The sequence below is a fragment of the Sceloporus occidentalis genome, unplaced genomic scaffold, assembly GCF_023333645.1.
Source record: "Sceloporus occidentalis isolate IW3139 unplaced genomic scaffold, rSceOcc1.0.p SCAF_3, whole genome shotgun sequence".
Classification (NCBI taxonomy): domain Eukaryota; kingdom Metazoa; phylum Chordata; class Lepidosauria; order Squamata; family Phrynosomatidae; genus Sceloporus; species Sceloporus occidentalis.
The window spans coordinates 101,755,976-101,771,657 of NW_028316983.1; the positions used below are offsets into that span (position 1 = coordinate 101,755,976).

The following is a 15,682-nucleotide window of genomic DNA, read 5'->3' on the forward strand; positions in this document are numbered from 1 at the left end:
TTAGCTGAGGCTGCTGTTACACTGCAGAATTAATGCAGTTTGACACCACTGGGAATTGTAGTTTTGTGAGACATTCGGCCTTTTCTGTCAGAGAGCTCTAGTGCCACAACAAACTACAATTCTCAGAATTTCCATAGCATTGAGCCATGACAGTTAAAGTGGTGTCAAACTGTATTATTTCTCCAGTGTGGATGCAGCCATTCAGCCTTTAGAGTAAGTATAAACAGTTATGCCTGTGGGAATTTTGTAAGTTCCTTGGAATCATTTTCCTTTGCTCCATTTTTTTTAGATATGCCTAAATTCTACCCTTGACTTATTCATGGATCATATAAAAGCCATAATTTTGGCCCCCAAATGTGCCCACAACTTATACATGAGGTTGACTTATAGTTGAGTATATACAGTAGATGAGCACCTTGAGTAAATGGAGTGCATACAATAAAGCTATTAGTTTGTTTTCTCTAAACCATTGATGTCTTTGTTGCCTAATCTCTAACCACCACACACATTCTCTAGGATGAGCCACTGATACAGGGTCCAACTATAGGCCCTGGCGCCCTGACCAAAACAGTCACAAACCAGGTGTACATGGGATGTTTACAGTTTGAACAAAGTGCTCTCTTTTTTACCTGACACTGGCTTCTGTTGATTCTTAGAGGTTTCATTTCTGCACCCTCAAATAAAATGTTTTTATTTGCATTTATGTCTGACTCTTTGTAAGATGAGATTTTTTTTTAATGCCCAACATTGGCTTTGTGTTTATTGTTCTGCCTGCAAATAGACCAGGATGTCCAGTGACTTTCCCCAACTCTGACTTTGCCACTGTATCTCTTTATATTTGCTTTGCTGTTGTAAATCTCTTTGTGTTGGTTGGTTTGCTATCATACAGCATTATGCAACTGTTTAAAAGAGATAAGATATAAATACTGTATAATTAGTCCATCACAGTTGAAACTTTTGAGACCTTATCAAGACCCACAGGAAATAATTTGGCAGAAAGCCACAAGGATCTTTCTCTTCTCCCCTCCCCAGAACCTTCCATCTCACAACCCCCCTTGCTTGTGTTTTCACTTTCTACTTTAATTGCTGCTAAGAACTGGAAATTAATTACTTCTTATCTTTTCATTTGGCAAGTGTCATCAGGCCAAACTAGACACAATGGTAAATACGCAGCTGTCATTGAATCCCTTGCCCCCTTCCATAACTTGCCTAGGTACTGACATCACAATATATTGTGTTCTCCTGGCCATGTTCCATGACACTTTTCCATGAAAAAGAAATTGTAGAGTGTTGTGACATGTAGACATGTCTGGCTATAGATATTCCTATAGATATTGAGGGAGTTCCAGTTACTGTGTCTTAGTGGCCAGGGTTTACCTAGGCTGTTAATGGAAGTACTTTGGCCAGTGAACTCCTACCCAAAGCCCTCTCCCCATCTTCACCCAAAACCTGCTCCAGTAGGTTGGGGGAGCCTCTGGAATAGGATTTCAGGTGGTGCAGAGTAAGCATGTGGTTATTCACTTTTCAGACAAACGGTAGTTTTCCTGACAGATAGGAAGCCTGGTTAGGAAGATAAAACAGAGAAAGAGAACATTTTCCCCAGTTTTTTCCTATGTTTACAGAGCCAGTGTTTCAGGAAATTATTGCACTAAGAAATAAGCAATCCTTGCAATAAATACAATATGTAACATATTGTACACAATAATTTAGCAGAAAAATTGTGCTTTTTTGTAAAAAAAAAAATGGGTTTTTTTTGTAAATAAACTTTGTTCTCATAAATTTGTTACTGCAAAATATGTTGTTTTGCACAGGGCCTCTGTGTCCAGCACTTGAGGAAGGAAACCATGGCCTGTTACAGACTGCCAAAATAAAGCTGCTTCGGGTCTCTTTGGAGGTATGCTATTTAAATGATGCATGGGTCCTAAGAGTCCGGAGGTCGCGCCAAAGCCACACTCCATTCCTAAGCACTGGAATGCAGCTTTGGTGCAGCTTCCGGATTCTTAGGATGCATGCATCATTTAAACAGCATACTTCCAAAGAGACCTGAAGCAGCTTTATTTTGGCAGTCTGTAACAGGCCTATGTGTTTTTGCCCCCCCAAAAAAAAAAAAAAAATGTGCAAAAAATTGTTTTTTGTACCAAAAAGAGTGCCAGAAAAATCTGTTTCCAGAAACACACTTTTTTGTGCAAAAAATGTAGGGTTTTTGTGGAAAGAAGTATGAATTTTAGATACAGTTTGTCCCTTCGAACACTGTTTATTGGGTAAAATGGCCCTTTTTTGCACAAAAATGTGTATATTTCAGTACAGAACAGTCTCTTAAACACTTTGTGAAATCTTCCTGTGGTGTGGAGAAAATACTTGTCCTTACATGCCTGGACAAAATAGTTGATTATTTACATGCCTAATGCAGAGGCTGGTGGGGAGGAGGAAAAGAACAAAGTCCTAATGCCCTAGAGGTCAGGAGCTGATGCAATGTTAGATGTAGGCTTCTCCCATCTTTCATTTGTCATGGCTAAGTATGAGTCCTGGCAAGTGCTTGAAAGTAACTTTATTACTTTGGGATAACAGGATGGCAGGGATTATTTAAAAGAGTAACCTAAAAACTGGCAACATGATGCTGCTGCTGATTGAGAATCCCACATCCAAAATGCTTGGGACCAGAAGTGTTCTGCATTTCAGTTTTTTTCAGATATTAGAATACCCATACAGTCATCCTTTGACATTTGCAACATTGACACTCGCGGCTTTGATCATTTGTGAAGTAAAGGCCGCCATGTGCATGCATGCTCTTCTTCCTCCTCCTTCCCAGGTTTTTCTCCTTAGGAGGACAAACACCCTTTCTTTGGAGGAAAAAAACCAAGGAGGAATGGAGAGTAGCTAGGAAGGGTGCACATGCCAACCCTGCCTCTTTCAAGGACTGAGATCTGTCTTTCACCAGTACTGAGAGCTGACTGGTGAACTAGGCAGCTCTCCCTCCTGGGAAGTGGGAAGGGGCTTGTGGAGGAGGATGATCCTCCACCCCTTTCCAGGACCAACAGCTGCCTGGTGAATAAGGCACTTCTCTGTTCTGGAAAGAGGCCGGGAGCCAGTTAAAGGGACAGGAGTGTAGGAGAAGGAATGCAAACACTCCTGCTCCTCTTGCCATGCCCACCCATCCCCTTAACTGGCTTCCTGGGAAGAAGAAAGTTATTTGCAGTTTTCCCACATTTGTGTGTGTGTGTGTGGGGGGGGTCTTGTGCCCATAACCCCCATGAATGTGAAGGGACAGCTGAATATATAATATGTATTGTAATACATATAGTAATACACAAGACACAAAGAGGCTGGAGAGAGGCTCTGTGAAATGGTGGGATATGTTAATCCCTGTTATTTCACAGATCCTCATGTCTTTTTCCATCTGTGTCTCTCTTCAGCTTTGCAAATACAGTACAGCTATATACTATGGTACTTGTGTTGTGGCTCAAAAAGTTTTGGATTTTGGAGTATTTTGGAATTCCACATAAGGGATAATCTACCTGTATATTATTAGTGAGAGCCAGCATGGCTTAGTTGTTTGAGTGTTGGAATACAACTCTGGAGACTAGGGCCTGTTACAGACTGCCAAAATAAAGCTGCTTCGGGTCTCTTTGGAGGTATGCTATTTAAATGATGCATGGGTCCTAAGAGTCCAGAGGTCGCGCCAAGGCCACACTCCATTCCTAAGCACTGGAGTGCAGCTTTGGTACAGCTTCCGGATTCTTAGGATGCATGCATCATTTAAACAGCATACCTCCAAAGAGACCCGAAGCAGCTTTATTTTGGCAGTCTGTAACAGGCCTAGGGTTAAGTTCCCGCTCAGCAATAAAACTCACTGGGTGACCTTGTGTGAGTCACATGCTCTCAGTCTTAGGGGAAGACAATAACAAACCTCCTCTGAATAAATCTTGCCAAGAAAACCCCATGATAAGTTCGCCTTAGGGTCACCATAAATTGTAAATGACTGGAAGGCACAAAATAATAACAACATTATTAATAGTCTTAGTATTTGACTAATGAGCAGCATTTGCTTGTTACTTTTACATACTGCTTTGGAGGCAATTTGAAGGGATGCCATTGCTAAATTAAAGGTCATTTTCTTACTGCTTTAAATTGAATTTATTATCAAGAATGATCAATATGACTTACTTCAAAAGAATTCAACAAGTACTGGTCATGAGTCTTTTTTCTTACTTTTTTTTAAGTAACTTTCCAGGCACTAATCCTAGTCTATTAAACTGTCATGTGCATGTGCAGTGCCAATGAATTCAGTGTGCTTTCTCAGAGATAAGTAAGTATACCATTGCTGCCTACAAAGTGTAGAATAATTTGTTGTTGTGTGCCTTCAAGTTGTTTCTGACTTATGGTGACCCTGAGGCAAATCCATCCTGGGGGTTTCTTGGCAAGATTTCAGAGAGGGTTTGCCTTTGCCTTCCACTGATGCTGAGAAAGTATGACTTGTCTAAGTTCACCCTGTGGATTTCCTTTGTTGAGTGGGGATTCAAACCCTGGTCTCTATAATCATATTCAGTGCTCATACTGCTACACTACACTGGCTCTCAAAATGTGCTTTAGTGGGTTGGGGAGTGTGTGCTGGTAGAACAGTACCCAGTATGAATATTTTAGACAGTACCAGAATCCAAGATGGACTTTAGTGTCAGCCACCCCTAGTTCTGGTTCGTCACTGTTGGTGGATCTACCTTGCCCTGGGACCATCTGGCGTCAACCAGCCCAGTTTTTAGGGAACAAGGATATTGCAGATAGGGCAGGGTGAGTGCACATGATCCTGATTCTCCACTCCATACAGCAAAGTTTGGACTAATGCAGCCCTTTTGTTTGGCTGAAACTCCCACTATTCCTCTATCATAGCTAAGGTTATTGGGATTTGCAGTTCAACAATATATGGAAAGCCATGCAATTCTCACCCCATCTATATAGATTTTGTTGGGTAGAGGTCTGTGTTAATAGCCTATCTAGAGTAAGGACACTAAGGGAGGGAAATGAGCTTTCTCTATGCAGTTATGGCAGTTTGCTGAAAGGAATGCAAATGGGTTGTGGTCTGTCTGTGCTAATGTGTAGAATGTCTTCGATTAACAGAGGATGTTTTGGAGCAATGGCTTGGCTTTCACTTCTTCTCCTCATTGTCACACTTACTGTTATATTTATGCCAAAGCTGACAGTGGTGGAACATGAATAGAGAGATACAACTAAGATTTAGGTGATCAGTATCTGCAATAACCAATTATTGTTGTATATTCTTACCATGCCACAAGCCTGAAACTATATGTGGAATTCTTTTCACCAATGGACCAGAAAATTGTAGATTGACCATGTGGTTGTGGGCAAGAATAGTATTTCCCATCCATCACTTGTAATACTGTTGTGCCATGCAGAAGATCTAGTGGAGGCAAAGTACTCAACTATATACATACTTGATTATACGTCCACCTCATGTATAAGACGAGAGCAGATTTGGGGGTTAAAATTATGGATTTTGATATGAATGACGGATAAATTGAGGGTAAAACTTAGGGGCAATATAACAAAGGAGCAAAAGGATGAAGCAAAGGAAAACAATGCCAAAAAACTACAAAATTCTGGCAGGCATAACTGTTTGTTCTCACTCTAAAGCAGTGGTTCCCAAACTTTGGGTTCCAATGCTTTGGATTTCAGCTTCCAAGATTCCAAGCTGGCTAGGGCTGCTCTAGGAGATGAAGTCCAAAACACCGGAAGGATCAAAGTTTGGGAACCCCTGCACTAAAGGGTGGATGGATGAGAGAGTTGTGGGGGTGAGGGTTAGTGCTTCCAGGACAGATTATACTCTTGGTTTTTTTTTTTTTAACCAGGTAATAGTTCTTTTAAAATAAGAGTTAAAGTACAGTACTTACATTGACCTGTGGATAGGTGGACTCAGATTTTTAGGTCAATTTTTTGACTAAAATTTCTAGACTTATACATGCATATATACAGTATTCATTTCTTTTAAAGAAAAGCTTTAGAATAGGTTTGTCATTACCTTATTTTGAAAACTTCATTTTGGCATTTTTCTATAGGGAAGTTGCTGTTAATGCTGTTGCTGAAATCAGTAATTTGAAAATGCAGCAGTCTTTTAACTTTAGTATACTTTGTATGTATGTATCCGGATATGGGTGAATATAAGAAATAGAATATTGCCCTATGGAAAGGGTAACTCCCTCTCCTTGAAAGGATGAATAATAAATTGCTGGGGAGGAACAGAACATTTTAAAAAGACTATATGGTTCTAAACAGAGGACACAGTTAATGTGTGGTTTATTTATTTATTTATTAAAAGAGAAATGGCCTTGCAGATTCCTTGAAAAATACATGAAAGAAAAGAGCTCCTTACACAGGCTTGCTTCAAATACCCTTTGCTGATTTGGTAATTATGTCTTAGCAGTGTCAGTAGAGTAGCATGATGTTTAATAGTGTATATTAAAATGTCTGTAGCATTATCTCAAAAGTTATAACAAGCTAATTTTGACGTTAGCTGGACAAGTTGATAAGGCCTTTTTAATAAAGTGATATAAAGAAGCTTGGGTAATTATTTTTCATTCATGTTTGTCTTTTAAAGAACTGAGCTATCTGTCATAATTTCACAATAGCTACAGACAGGGCATCATTAGGAAATGGCTGCAGGATTGGAAGTGTGGGTGACATTATGTAAATACATTTGCACCATCCTCTTCTAGATGGAACACATTTAGTACACATATTGGTCCATGCATCTAAACATTATAAACTATCATAAAAAGCAAGTTGAAAGATTTTTTTTTAAAAAAAGAAGTCTGATGGATGTTTCTTGATTGCAACATTAAATGGTTGTAGAAAAGTTTTATTTCTGTTGGCCAATCCAGTTGTTTCCAGAACTTTCATAACAGTGACTTTAGGCACACTGGATTTTTTTTAAGTAACAAGGGGGCAACACAATTATTTTAATTATTTGAAGACAATTCTAGAAACATTACAATTAAAAAAAACCAATAAGCAAAATTTATATGTTCTGACTCAAAAATTACTTTAAGGGAATGGTGGAAGTTTTTAGTATGATTTATTGATTGATCGATTGGCTGATTAAAATGTCTCACCAGACAACATAAATCATAGGACAATGTCCAACTAAATCAATTTAACTCGTATTAAAAAGTAAGAAATTATTTAAATAGACTAAGGGCATATTATGAAGTCTGACATGTTAAAACTAGGCAATTTAAAATTATCCTAAAAAATTTAAAACTGTAACACATCTGCAGGTGTTTAAAATTAAGTCATTTTTACTGACCAAAATGTAAAGCTAATAGTAAAGAATTAATGATGTAGTATGTTAGCCATTATTCACAAGCAATAGGTAGTATGGCACTCATACAGTTTCATGGATAATGAACAATTTGTTACATTTCCAAGCTATGGTGCTGAGCCTATAAAACCTTCTTTCCAGTTCAAGTATGTTTTCAGATGGATGCTCAAGGTATTTTACCTCTTGAGACAAGGAGCAAATACAGTGGCTTACACGGGGATCCATTCCAGACCTCCGCGTAAGACAAATACTGTGTAAACTCAAGCCCCATTCAAAAGAATGGGGCTCATGCTTGTGGCGCCACGGCGTGTCTATTGCAGCGCAGCTTCTGCATAAAGGAGCGGGCATGCTGTACAACCTCCCATCCATTAATTCAGTACACACATTATCTGGTCAAATTATTTTCTATAGTGAGGTAAAAAAGACCCCCCCCCCCCCATACTGTACCTGTAAGAAATACAAAGCAACAGAAGAACAAACCCAAACAATAGCAATGAATTAAATTAGGGGTGGGAAAATAACAGTTGTGGCCCACAGGACAATTCTATGGTCCCCATTCTTCTCAGTTGTTATTTATTTAATGTACCCAAATACCTCCAAACCATCTGTGGGTGGTTGGGTGCAATTTTGTCACATTCATACCTGGGTTATTTAAAGCCCAGGATATGCTTTTTTAAACAGGAAGTGAGTGAGAAACTGACTTCGAAGGAGATTATTGCACAGCTTCTGTACCACCAAAATCAGCCGGCAGATTGTGCCTGGGGGATGGGTGATGGTCAGGTGGCAGCACAGCAACAATTTTCTGTGTGATAACGTCGGTTTTTTTTCCTGTTTTGCCCCAATCCTATTCCGTTCACGCCAGGGCAAAAATGGCTTTGTGATAATCTCCTAAATCACTTTCTGTTGGAAAAAAGATAGTCCTGGTCATAAAATGGCTTAGAAGGGGCAAAAATGCCTAGAGTCTTCAGAGGCATTTAGAGGGTTAAAGATTTGGGGGGTGCGGGGTTATGGCAAAGGCTGGGGCCTTTTAAGATGCCCCGAGGAACCAATTTAGCTGTCTGTTCTTCAGTGCTTTGCACACTCTGAATTAAATAGATAATAAATTAAGGCCCTTTCTTAGATGCCAAGAAAACCCATTTGGGCATCCTTTTCTTTATCAATCAAGGGAAGTAATAGTACCACTCTGTTATGCTTTGATTAGGCATCATCTGGAATACTGTGTCCATTTGTGGGCACCACAGTTCAAAAAGGATGTTGATGAGCTAGACCGTGTCCAAAGGAGGGTGACTAAAATAGTGAAGGGTCTGGAAACATTACCATATGAGGAGAGACTTAAGGAGCTGGGTGTGTTTAGTCTGGAGAAGAGATGGTTAAGAGGTGTTATGATAGCTCTGTTTAAGTATTTGAAAAGATGTCATACTGAGGATGGAGCAAACTTGTTTTCTGCAGCTCCAGAGAATAGGACCCAGATCAACGGATACAAACTACAGGAAAAGAAATTCCATCTCAATGTTAGGAAGAACTTCCTGACAGTAAGGGCTGTTTGACAATGGAATGTACTGCCTCTGAGAGTGGTGGAGTCTTCTTCTTTGGAGGTTTTTACACAGAGGCTGGGTTGCCATCTGTTGGGGGTAGTTTGATTGTGAGTTCTTGAACAGCAGAAAGTTGGACTGGATGGTCCTTGAGGTCTCTTCCAAGCCTATGATTCTATAATTCTATGAATGGTAGAAGTTTAAAATTCTAACTCTAAATTGTTCTGCTATCTAAAATATCTGCTATCACAGATATAATTCTGAAAGAAGTGAAAACAATATCTCTGGAGAGTATTATGAAGATTATGGCCTGGTACAGACTGTTGGTTTGCGGTGGCCTGGGGCCGAAATTAGGGTTGGGGAGCGCGAAGCGTCTGCACACTCCGCACTCTCCTGGTGCCGTTTTGGGTGTATGCACATCCACATGCTGTGCATGCCAATGATGTGTCTTGTGCACCGCATCCAAATGGGGTGGCGCACAAGAGACATCTCCGCGCCGCTCCAGGGTGTGCTAATGGTGCCTTGGCAGTGGCACAGAAAGGAGCTGCTTTTCCTAGCACCTTTTTAGCGCAAAGTGTCGTTGCACCCATGCGGTTGCCATGGCAACAATCCAGGGCAGAAAGGGGCGGTGTCTTGATGCTCCTTTCTGCTCATTTGTATTCCCCCTATGTTTGTAACTGTTCCATGCATACAAATCCCCTAAAGAAGACCATGATTGCCATTACTTACCTTCTAGCAACAATCATGATGGTTGTATGAGTACCAATGTGATGGTACACAACCCAATGTTGTGTGATGGCAGAGTGTTGAACTGGGTCTTTGGAAATTTTGGTTTCCAAAGTAGTGATCCATGAAATCCAATAACATATGTTATTGTGATCCATGAAATTCACTGGGGAACATCGAGCCTGTCACTGTCTCTCATTCTAACTACCTGAGGATGGGGAAGAAGGGCAGGTCCTTGCATGGAAAGGTTTCCCTTCACTTATCAGACTCAGTTTATTGAACTTAGTTTGCCGTTTTTGATTTTATTGGCAGCAATATTTCACAAACCAACTTTTCGCATGGCATTTGGCCTCTTCAAGTGCTCCATGTATACATGTTTTCCTATGATTTCAAAACATGTTTTTTTTTCCTGTTCATATGCAGAATATTTACTATCTAATCTGTAAACGTATGTGACTTTGGCTGATCTCTCTGACTGCATCCCGTCATAGCTGGCGTACAGTGAAGATTCAGTTGTTCTTCCTTCTCAGATTGGAAGAGGGAGGAGAGGAAAGCAGATAGGAAGAAATGTTTATCTCCCACATTATAGCATGTTGATAAGAGGATTGTCATGGCAACCATATCATATGCTTCATGTGTACTTTGTGGCAGAGTTCATAGTGTCATTTTTAATTACTCCTATGCAATTAAAGGCAAAAATGAGTAATTTGTGTGAATATGTAATCAATATAATCAGCTATGTTTGCACTGAGAGTATGAAGATGGGTAATTTATCCAAGTAGAGTGGTGGGGTTTAGCCAACTTGGAATTGCCTTTTTAAATGTGGACCTTCCTCTTTTGTATTATTATTATTATTATTATTATTGCAGAACTGTGAGAGGCTGGAAAATAATTTTGATGACATCAAGCACACGACTCTTGGTGAGCGAGGAGCCCTTCGAGAAGCAATGAGGTAAGTCTGGGTCACCATAGCAACAGTCACAGATGTGGTAAAGAAAGAGTCATTCTTCATTATTGGGGGAACAAATGAGTTCATTGCCACCATTCAGCTCTATTCTCTAAGGTATTAATTTGTCAGCGAAGCAGCTTCCCTTGAGGCTGTACTTCGGTTTTGAAGCTGCGCAAACGCTAAGCCTCTCTGCACACTAAAAACGTAAATGTTTAATTTGTTACTAAAAACGCTTAAGGGAGTGCCTTGTTTTATATTTATAATAAACTGTGGGAATGAATAAAAATTGTTCCTCTAAATTGTGCCAGTATTAAGGCAATTGTGTGACAATTTCTTTCTTTTCCTTTTTTTTTTTAAAAAAGAGGCTCTCTTTGCTTCTAATTTGTATTTAATTTTCACGATATTGCAGCCTGTGTAATTTCTTCTTCTATTAGACTTTAATGGGATTAAACTAGTGTATGTTAAAATGAATGACCTCCTCATTTCAAAGAGAGAGTATATTCCTGCTTTCCCCAGTTTTATTATTCAGTTCTTCATACAGTTCTTTTTATATACATAAGTCCCAGGACTTGGGATGGGATACTGTATACTTCTTCTGGCAGTAATGCTGGGATCATATGGCAACAGCCCAAATCTGTTAAGCAAATACACCGCTGTAAATGTTTACACTTGGCTCACTAGGGGCTCTGAAGCTGTATTGCAAACTAAGTGATGGGAGGAACATCCCAAATCTTCCCTCTGCAATAGGCTTCAGTGGTTCCCATTCATATGGTAAGTGTAACACATGCCTTCAGCCACAGTCTTGATGGTTTTTAGCTGTGACTATTACAAGAGTTGTTTCCAGTATTTGTCTACTTATCTGGCTGCAGTACACATGTGAACCAAAACTTGCACAATATGTTTTGCAACATGAAGTGGAACACAATTGATGATTCTATCCCCATCCCACTTCACCAATGGTTATTGTAAAGTCTTTATACCTCATCCAAACACCAGTTTCGGACTTAATCTGTTTGCTCCTCATGGTGCTACCTGAGGCAGATCTCTGCACTTCACTGCAGAACAACCCAACCAGGGTGTGAACACATCCCTGGAGTCAGTCAGAGCACAAACTGTCAAGTGTTTTCTGTTTTCTTCTCTGCACACTATAATAGTTATTATGTTTTCCCTTAAAAACAGCATTTTCAATTGGTTTTGACCGTAGACAGTGTGTGTGTAATGTCTTGTTCTTCCATTACAGTTGACCTGAGAATATATTGTTCGTTTATTTGACATCTTTCTGAATCACCCTTCTGTTCAGTGCAGGCTTGAAATAGTTTTCGAGAAACAGATAAGAATTTTAAACTTGAGTCTTGATCTCTTATTAAGGGAAAAGGGGGGGTAAAATAAATGATTAAGATGAATATAAACAAAACTAAAATGAAACTGATAAAATGCATATGTGTTGTAATAAAACAGGCAAAAATTCTGGATTCAAAGAGTAGACTTAATCAGTAAAACCTGGTGTGTAGTTTTTACCATCTGTCAAGCAGGGATATTGTAATGATATTTACCACCTGTAAGTGGGGATATTGAAGGTCTGCTATATGCTTTCTGTAGATACTGAAAAACTATGTTTGATTATTATTATCTGCCATAATAGCAATATAACAATAGCAAGTACTTTTCTCTACCACTTATCAGTGAACTAACAATCCCTAAGCAGTTTACAATGTGTAAGCCAATTGCCTTCAACAAGCTGGGTACTCATTTTACCAACCTATGAAAGGAGGGAGAGCTGAGGACTCTGGAGCCCTGTCTAGGATTGAACACCCATATGGGTGGCCTTGGGCAAGTCACTTTCTCTCAGAGGAAGGCAAAGGCAAACTTCATCTGAATTAATAATACCAAGAAACCCCATGATGGGTCCAGCATTAGTAGGAATTGACTTAGGAGCCCCGGTGGAGCAGTGGTTAAATGCTGGTACCTCAGCCACTCATAGCCATAAGTACCAACATTTAACCACTGCACCACCAGGGCTCCTAAATCAATTCCAACTAATGCTGGACCCATCATAGGATTTCTTGGTAGTATTAATTCAGATGAAGTTTGCCTTTGCCTTCCTATGAGAGAGAGTGATTTGCACAAAGCTACCCAATAGGTTTCCATGACTGAGTGATGATTTGAACCCTGATCTCCCAGAGTATTAATCCAGCCCTAAAACTGCCACACCAAGCTGCTCCCCAGGAAACAGCACAGGGAAGAAAAATAGAGTGGAAGGAAATAAAATTGTATGCTTTGTACATTCTTATTGGAACTCAGTTTCCTTAAAGATTGCAGTTGAGAGTACTTCCTTAGTAGTTTACAATTAGTTCATAACTATCAGTTAAGTGCGTAATCATAGGATTATATCCAGTTAGATAAAGTTATCCAGATAGACTGTTACTCCAGCTATATGCTATTTCAAGTCTTGGTATTGTTTAAAGATCACATAACTATTATTTCGTAGTGACCATCCTCCCAGGTAAAGGGAGCTTTTTAAAAAAGAGGATGAGTACCAAAGGGTAAGAAGGAATTCTATTATTTCCCTAGTCCATAGTACTCTGCTTGAGAAACATCTGCAGGAAGATGCTATAAGTATTAATACAGCTACTGTGGCAGAGAGGAAGAGCAATATTACTGTTAGAAGCACAAGGAGCTGCATGGGTCTTGTTCTTTAATGTACATTCTGGGGCACCCTAGTCTCCATTTCCCTAGCAATAAGATTCTTTTTGCATCTTGAAAGTACCTCTAGAGTGGTCCCCAAACTTTTTCCCCCGCTGCCACATGCTCTAGTTCCTTGTTCGAGTTAGTTTGTCCCAAAAAATGCCATTCTGAGCCACAGAAACAATGTCCTGCACCCAAGTCTCACAGGGGTTTCCCAGCAACCAGTGAAAGACGTGGCCAAGGGAGTGAGCTCACACAGAAAGGCAAAGAGCATGATATACCACCACATGAAATTATTAGCGATGCTGCATTGTGGGACCCTGAAAAGATTTTTCATGAAACCTTCATCCCCACCATGGCCCTAAAGATTGCTGGTTCCTCTTGTGTTTCTTGTGCACCAGTATTTTGATTGAAGGCTTCCCTGCCACCCCCTATCCCCTTACCACCTCCCATTGCATCCTTTCCCCCTTACCACCCACCTGGATTTTTCCACTGCCCCCTGGGGGGGTGTACCACCCACTTTGGAAATCACTGATCTAGAGTAATGTTCTCATTTTTGGGTGTATGTAAGTGCCTTCAAGTTGCCTGTCAATTTAGAGCAAGCACACAAATTTCACAGAGTTTTCTTAAGCAATGGATATTCAAGGTGATTTTGCACTTCCTTCATCTGAAAAATAGTGTATAGCACTTAGTATTCATTGGTGATCTCCCTTCCAAGTACTAACCAGAGGTCACCCTACTTAGCTTCCAAAATCAAATGGGATCTCGTGACTTTAGGGTATTTAGGCATACTGGTAAAAGTTTATCACTGGTATAAATGTACTGCTGCCATAAATCTCTATACCTAGAGAAAAAATATGGCAGCTTTACAATTGGTGCTTCCCATTCATGAGGTGAAGGCCACGCTTTTATGTTCCTCTTCCATTAATTATTGTTGGAGAGAAGCAAAGCAGACACATGTGTAAATTCTAGAAAACAGGTGAGTCAAATATCCAGGAAAACCAATATGGCCAAGCCATATAGGAGCTTAAAAGGCAGGTTGATATTCAGACTGTGGCCCCATCGAACAATTTTCTTGACAGTGATTGGCTGAATAAAAACTCATCAGTTCAGTCAAAAGTCCTTTCTTGTCATAACTGGAGAAACTCAGGTTCAGACCTGGGATTTTTGTGGGCATGCAAACCTGAGATTTTTGTGCGCATTGAGTGTATGCTGTACATATAAGCTTCAGGACTTTCTTAATTTGACTCTATTCATTCAATACAAATTGGGAATACAAAATATGCATAAATTGTACATCTGGTCTAATTTATATTAACTGTAGAGAAAATATGGTATAGTGAAGAAAATGGATATGTTAAAATGTTGACCTCCATTAGTAGTAGAGCTGTAATATGCTTTATCCAGTGTCATAGCATTCAAGTGCTAGAATCTCTATATTTTGAACTTTTCATTTACTATTTAAAAATAACACAAATTCCCCACAATCAGCATAGCTTTGAACTAGAGAGTCACTAGGTTTCTATTGCAGAATAACTCACAGGGAGTAACTTGTCACTGCATTCTGCTATAGTGGATATCTCCAGAGCTTTAGAAAGTGATTGCATTGCCTTAAACATATTTAAAATATAAATCAAGAAGCTCATAAAAGTTTTGTTTTGAACCTGATTGAAAGATTGATATTTGATGAAATAGTGTCTTTTCTGTCACCATTGACACAGAATATTTATCTCAAGTTGTTTTTCCAACTTTGATATGGGCTTATGAGATTGTATAGGCTTAGGTGGTTTTGTACTCTATATTGTCCAAGATTTCATCTGTAATTCCTGGAGGTTTTTTTTTTTTTCAGTTGGGAATTTTAATTTACTTTGTGAGCTGCAAAGGTGAATCAGAGAGCAAGCTTTCCTCCTTAGAGAATACCATAGTGAAGGGGGATTATGGGAGAGTAGAGAGATAGTGATTTCCCCTGAACATTCCTTCAATCACCTGTCTCAAATAAACCAAAATTCTTTAATTTTAACTGACCTAAGGTTACACATTATACATGGTCAGAAGTGGCAGTTATAAACTTCTATTGAATTCTGTGGAAATATCCATTGAACTATGTCTCAGCTTGCAGACAAATTACAGATTTGCTTTGTTCCAAAAAACCAAGCTAAAAAAGCACATACCCTAAATCTCTATAGTCTACTAGACTCTACAAAATAAAATCAATAGGGGTATTAAATCCCCATAATATTAATGATTTTTTAAAAAAATGCAACATTCAGGTAGTATGTGTGTATGTAAAATTTAATAGCATGTTATACCTGCTAATCATGCTCCTGTATATATATTGCACTGAACGTTTAAACCATTTGTAGCACTATTACTTTATGTTCCTAGTAAAACCAGCCAGCTTGTTGTCTAATGACATTATTTTAATTACTACCATTGATATCACTGTAATTAGTAATGAAA

At 39.3% G+C, this 15,682-nt stretch overlaps 1 protein-coding gene across 3 annotated transcripts in view; it reads left to right on the forward strand.

Moving 5' to 3' along the window:
- DPYD (dihydropyrimidine dehydrogenase) overlaps positions 1 to 15,682 on the forward strand; it is a 594,441-nt gene that overhangs the window by 74,431 nt on the left and 504,328 nt on the right. For all 3 annotated transcript variants that reach the window (XR_016280498.1, XR_016280499.1, XM_089515658.1), the window contains exon 3: positions 10,458 to 10,540. Coding sequence is in view for 1 of the 3 variants with exons in the window: in XM_089515658.1 (XP_089371784.1) it covers positions 10,458 to 10,540 (83 nt within the window). In the remaining 2 variants the exon portion in view is untranslated. The remainder of the gene's footprint in view (positions 1 to 10,457; positions 10,541 to 15,682) is intronic.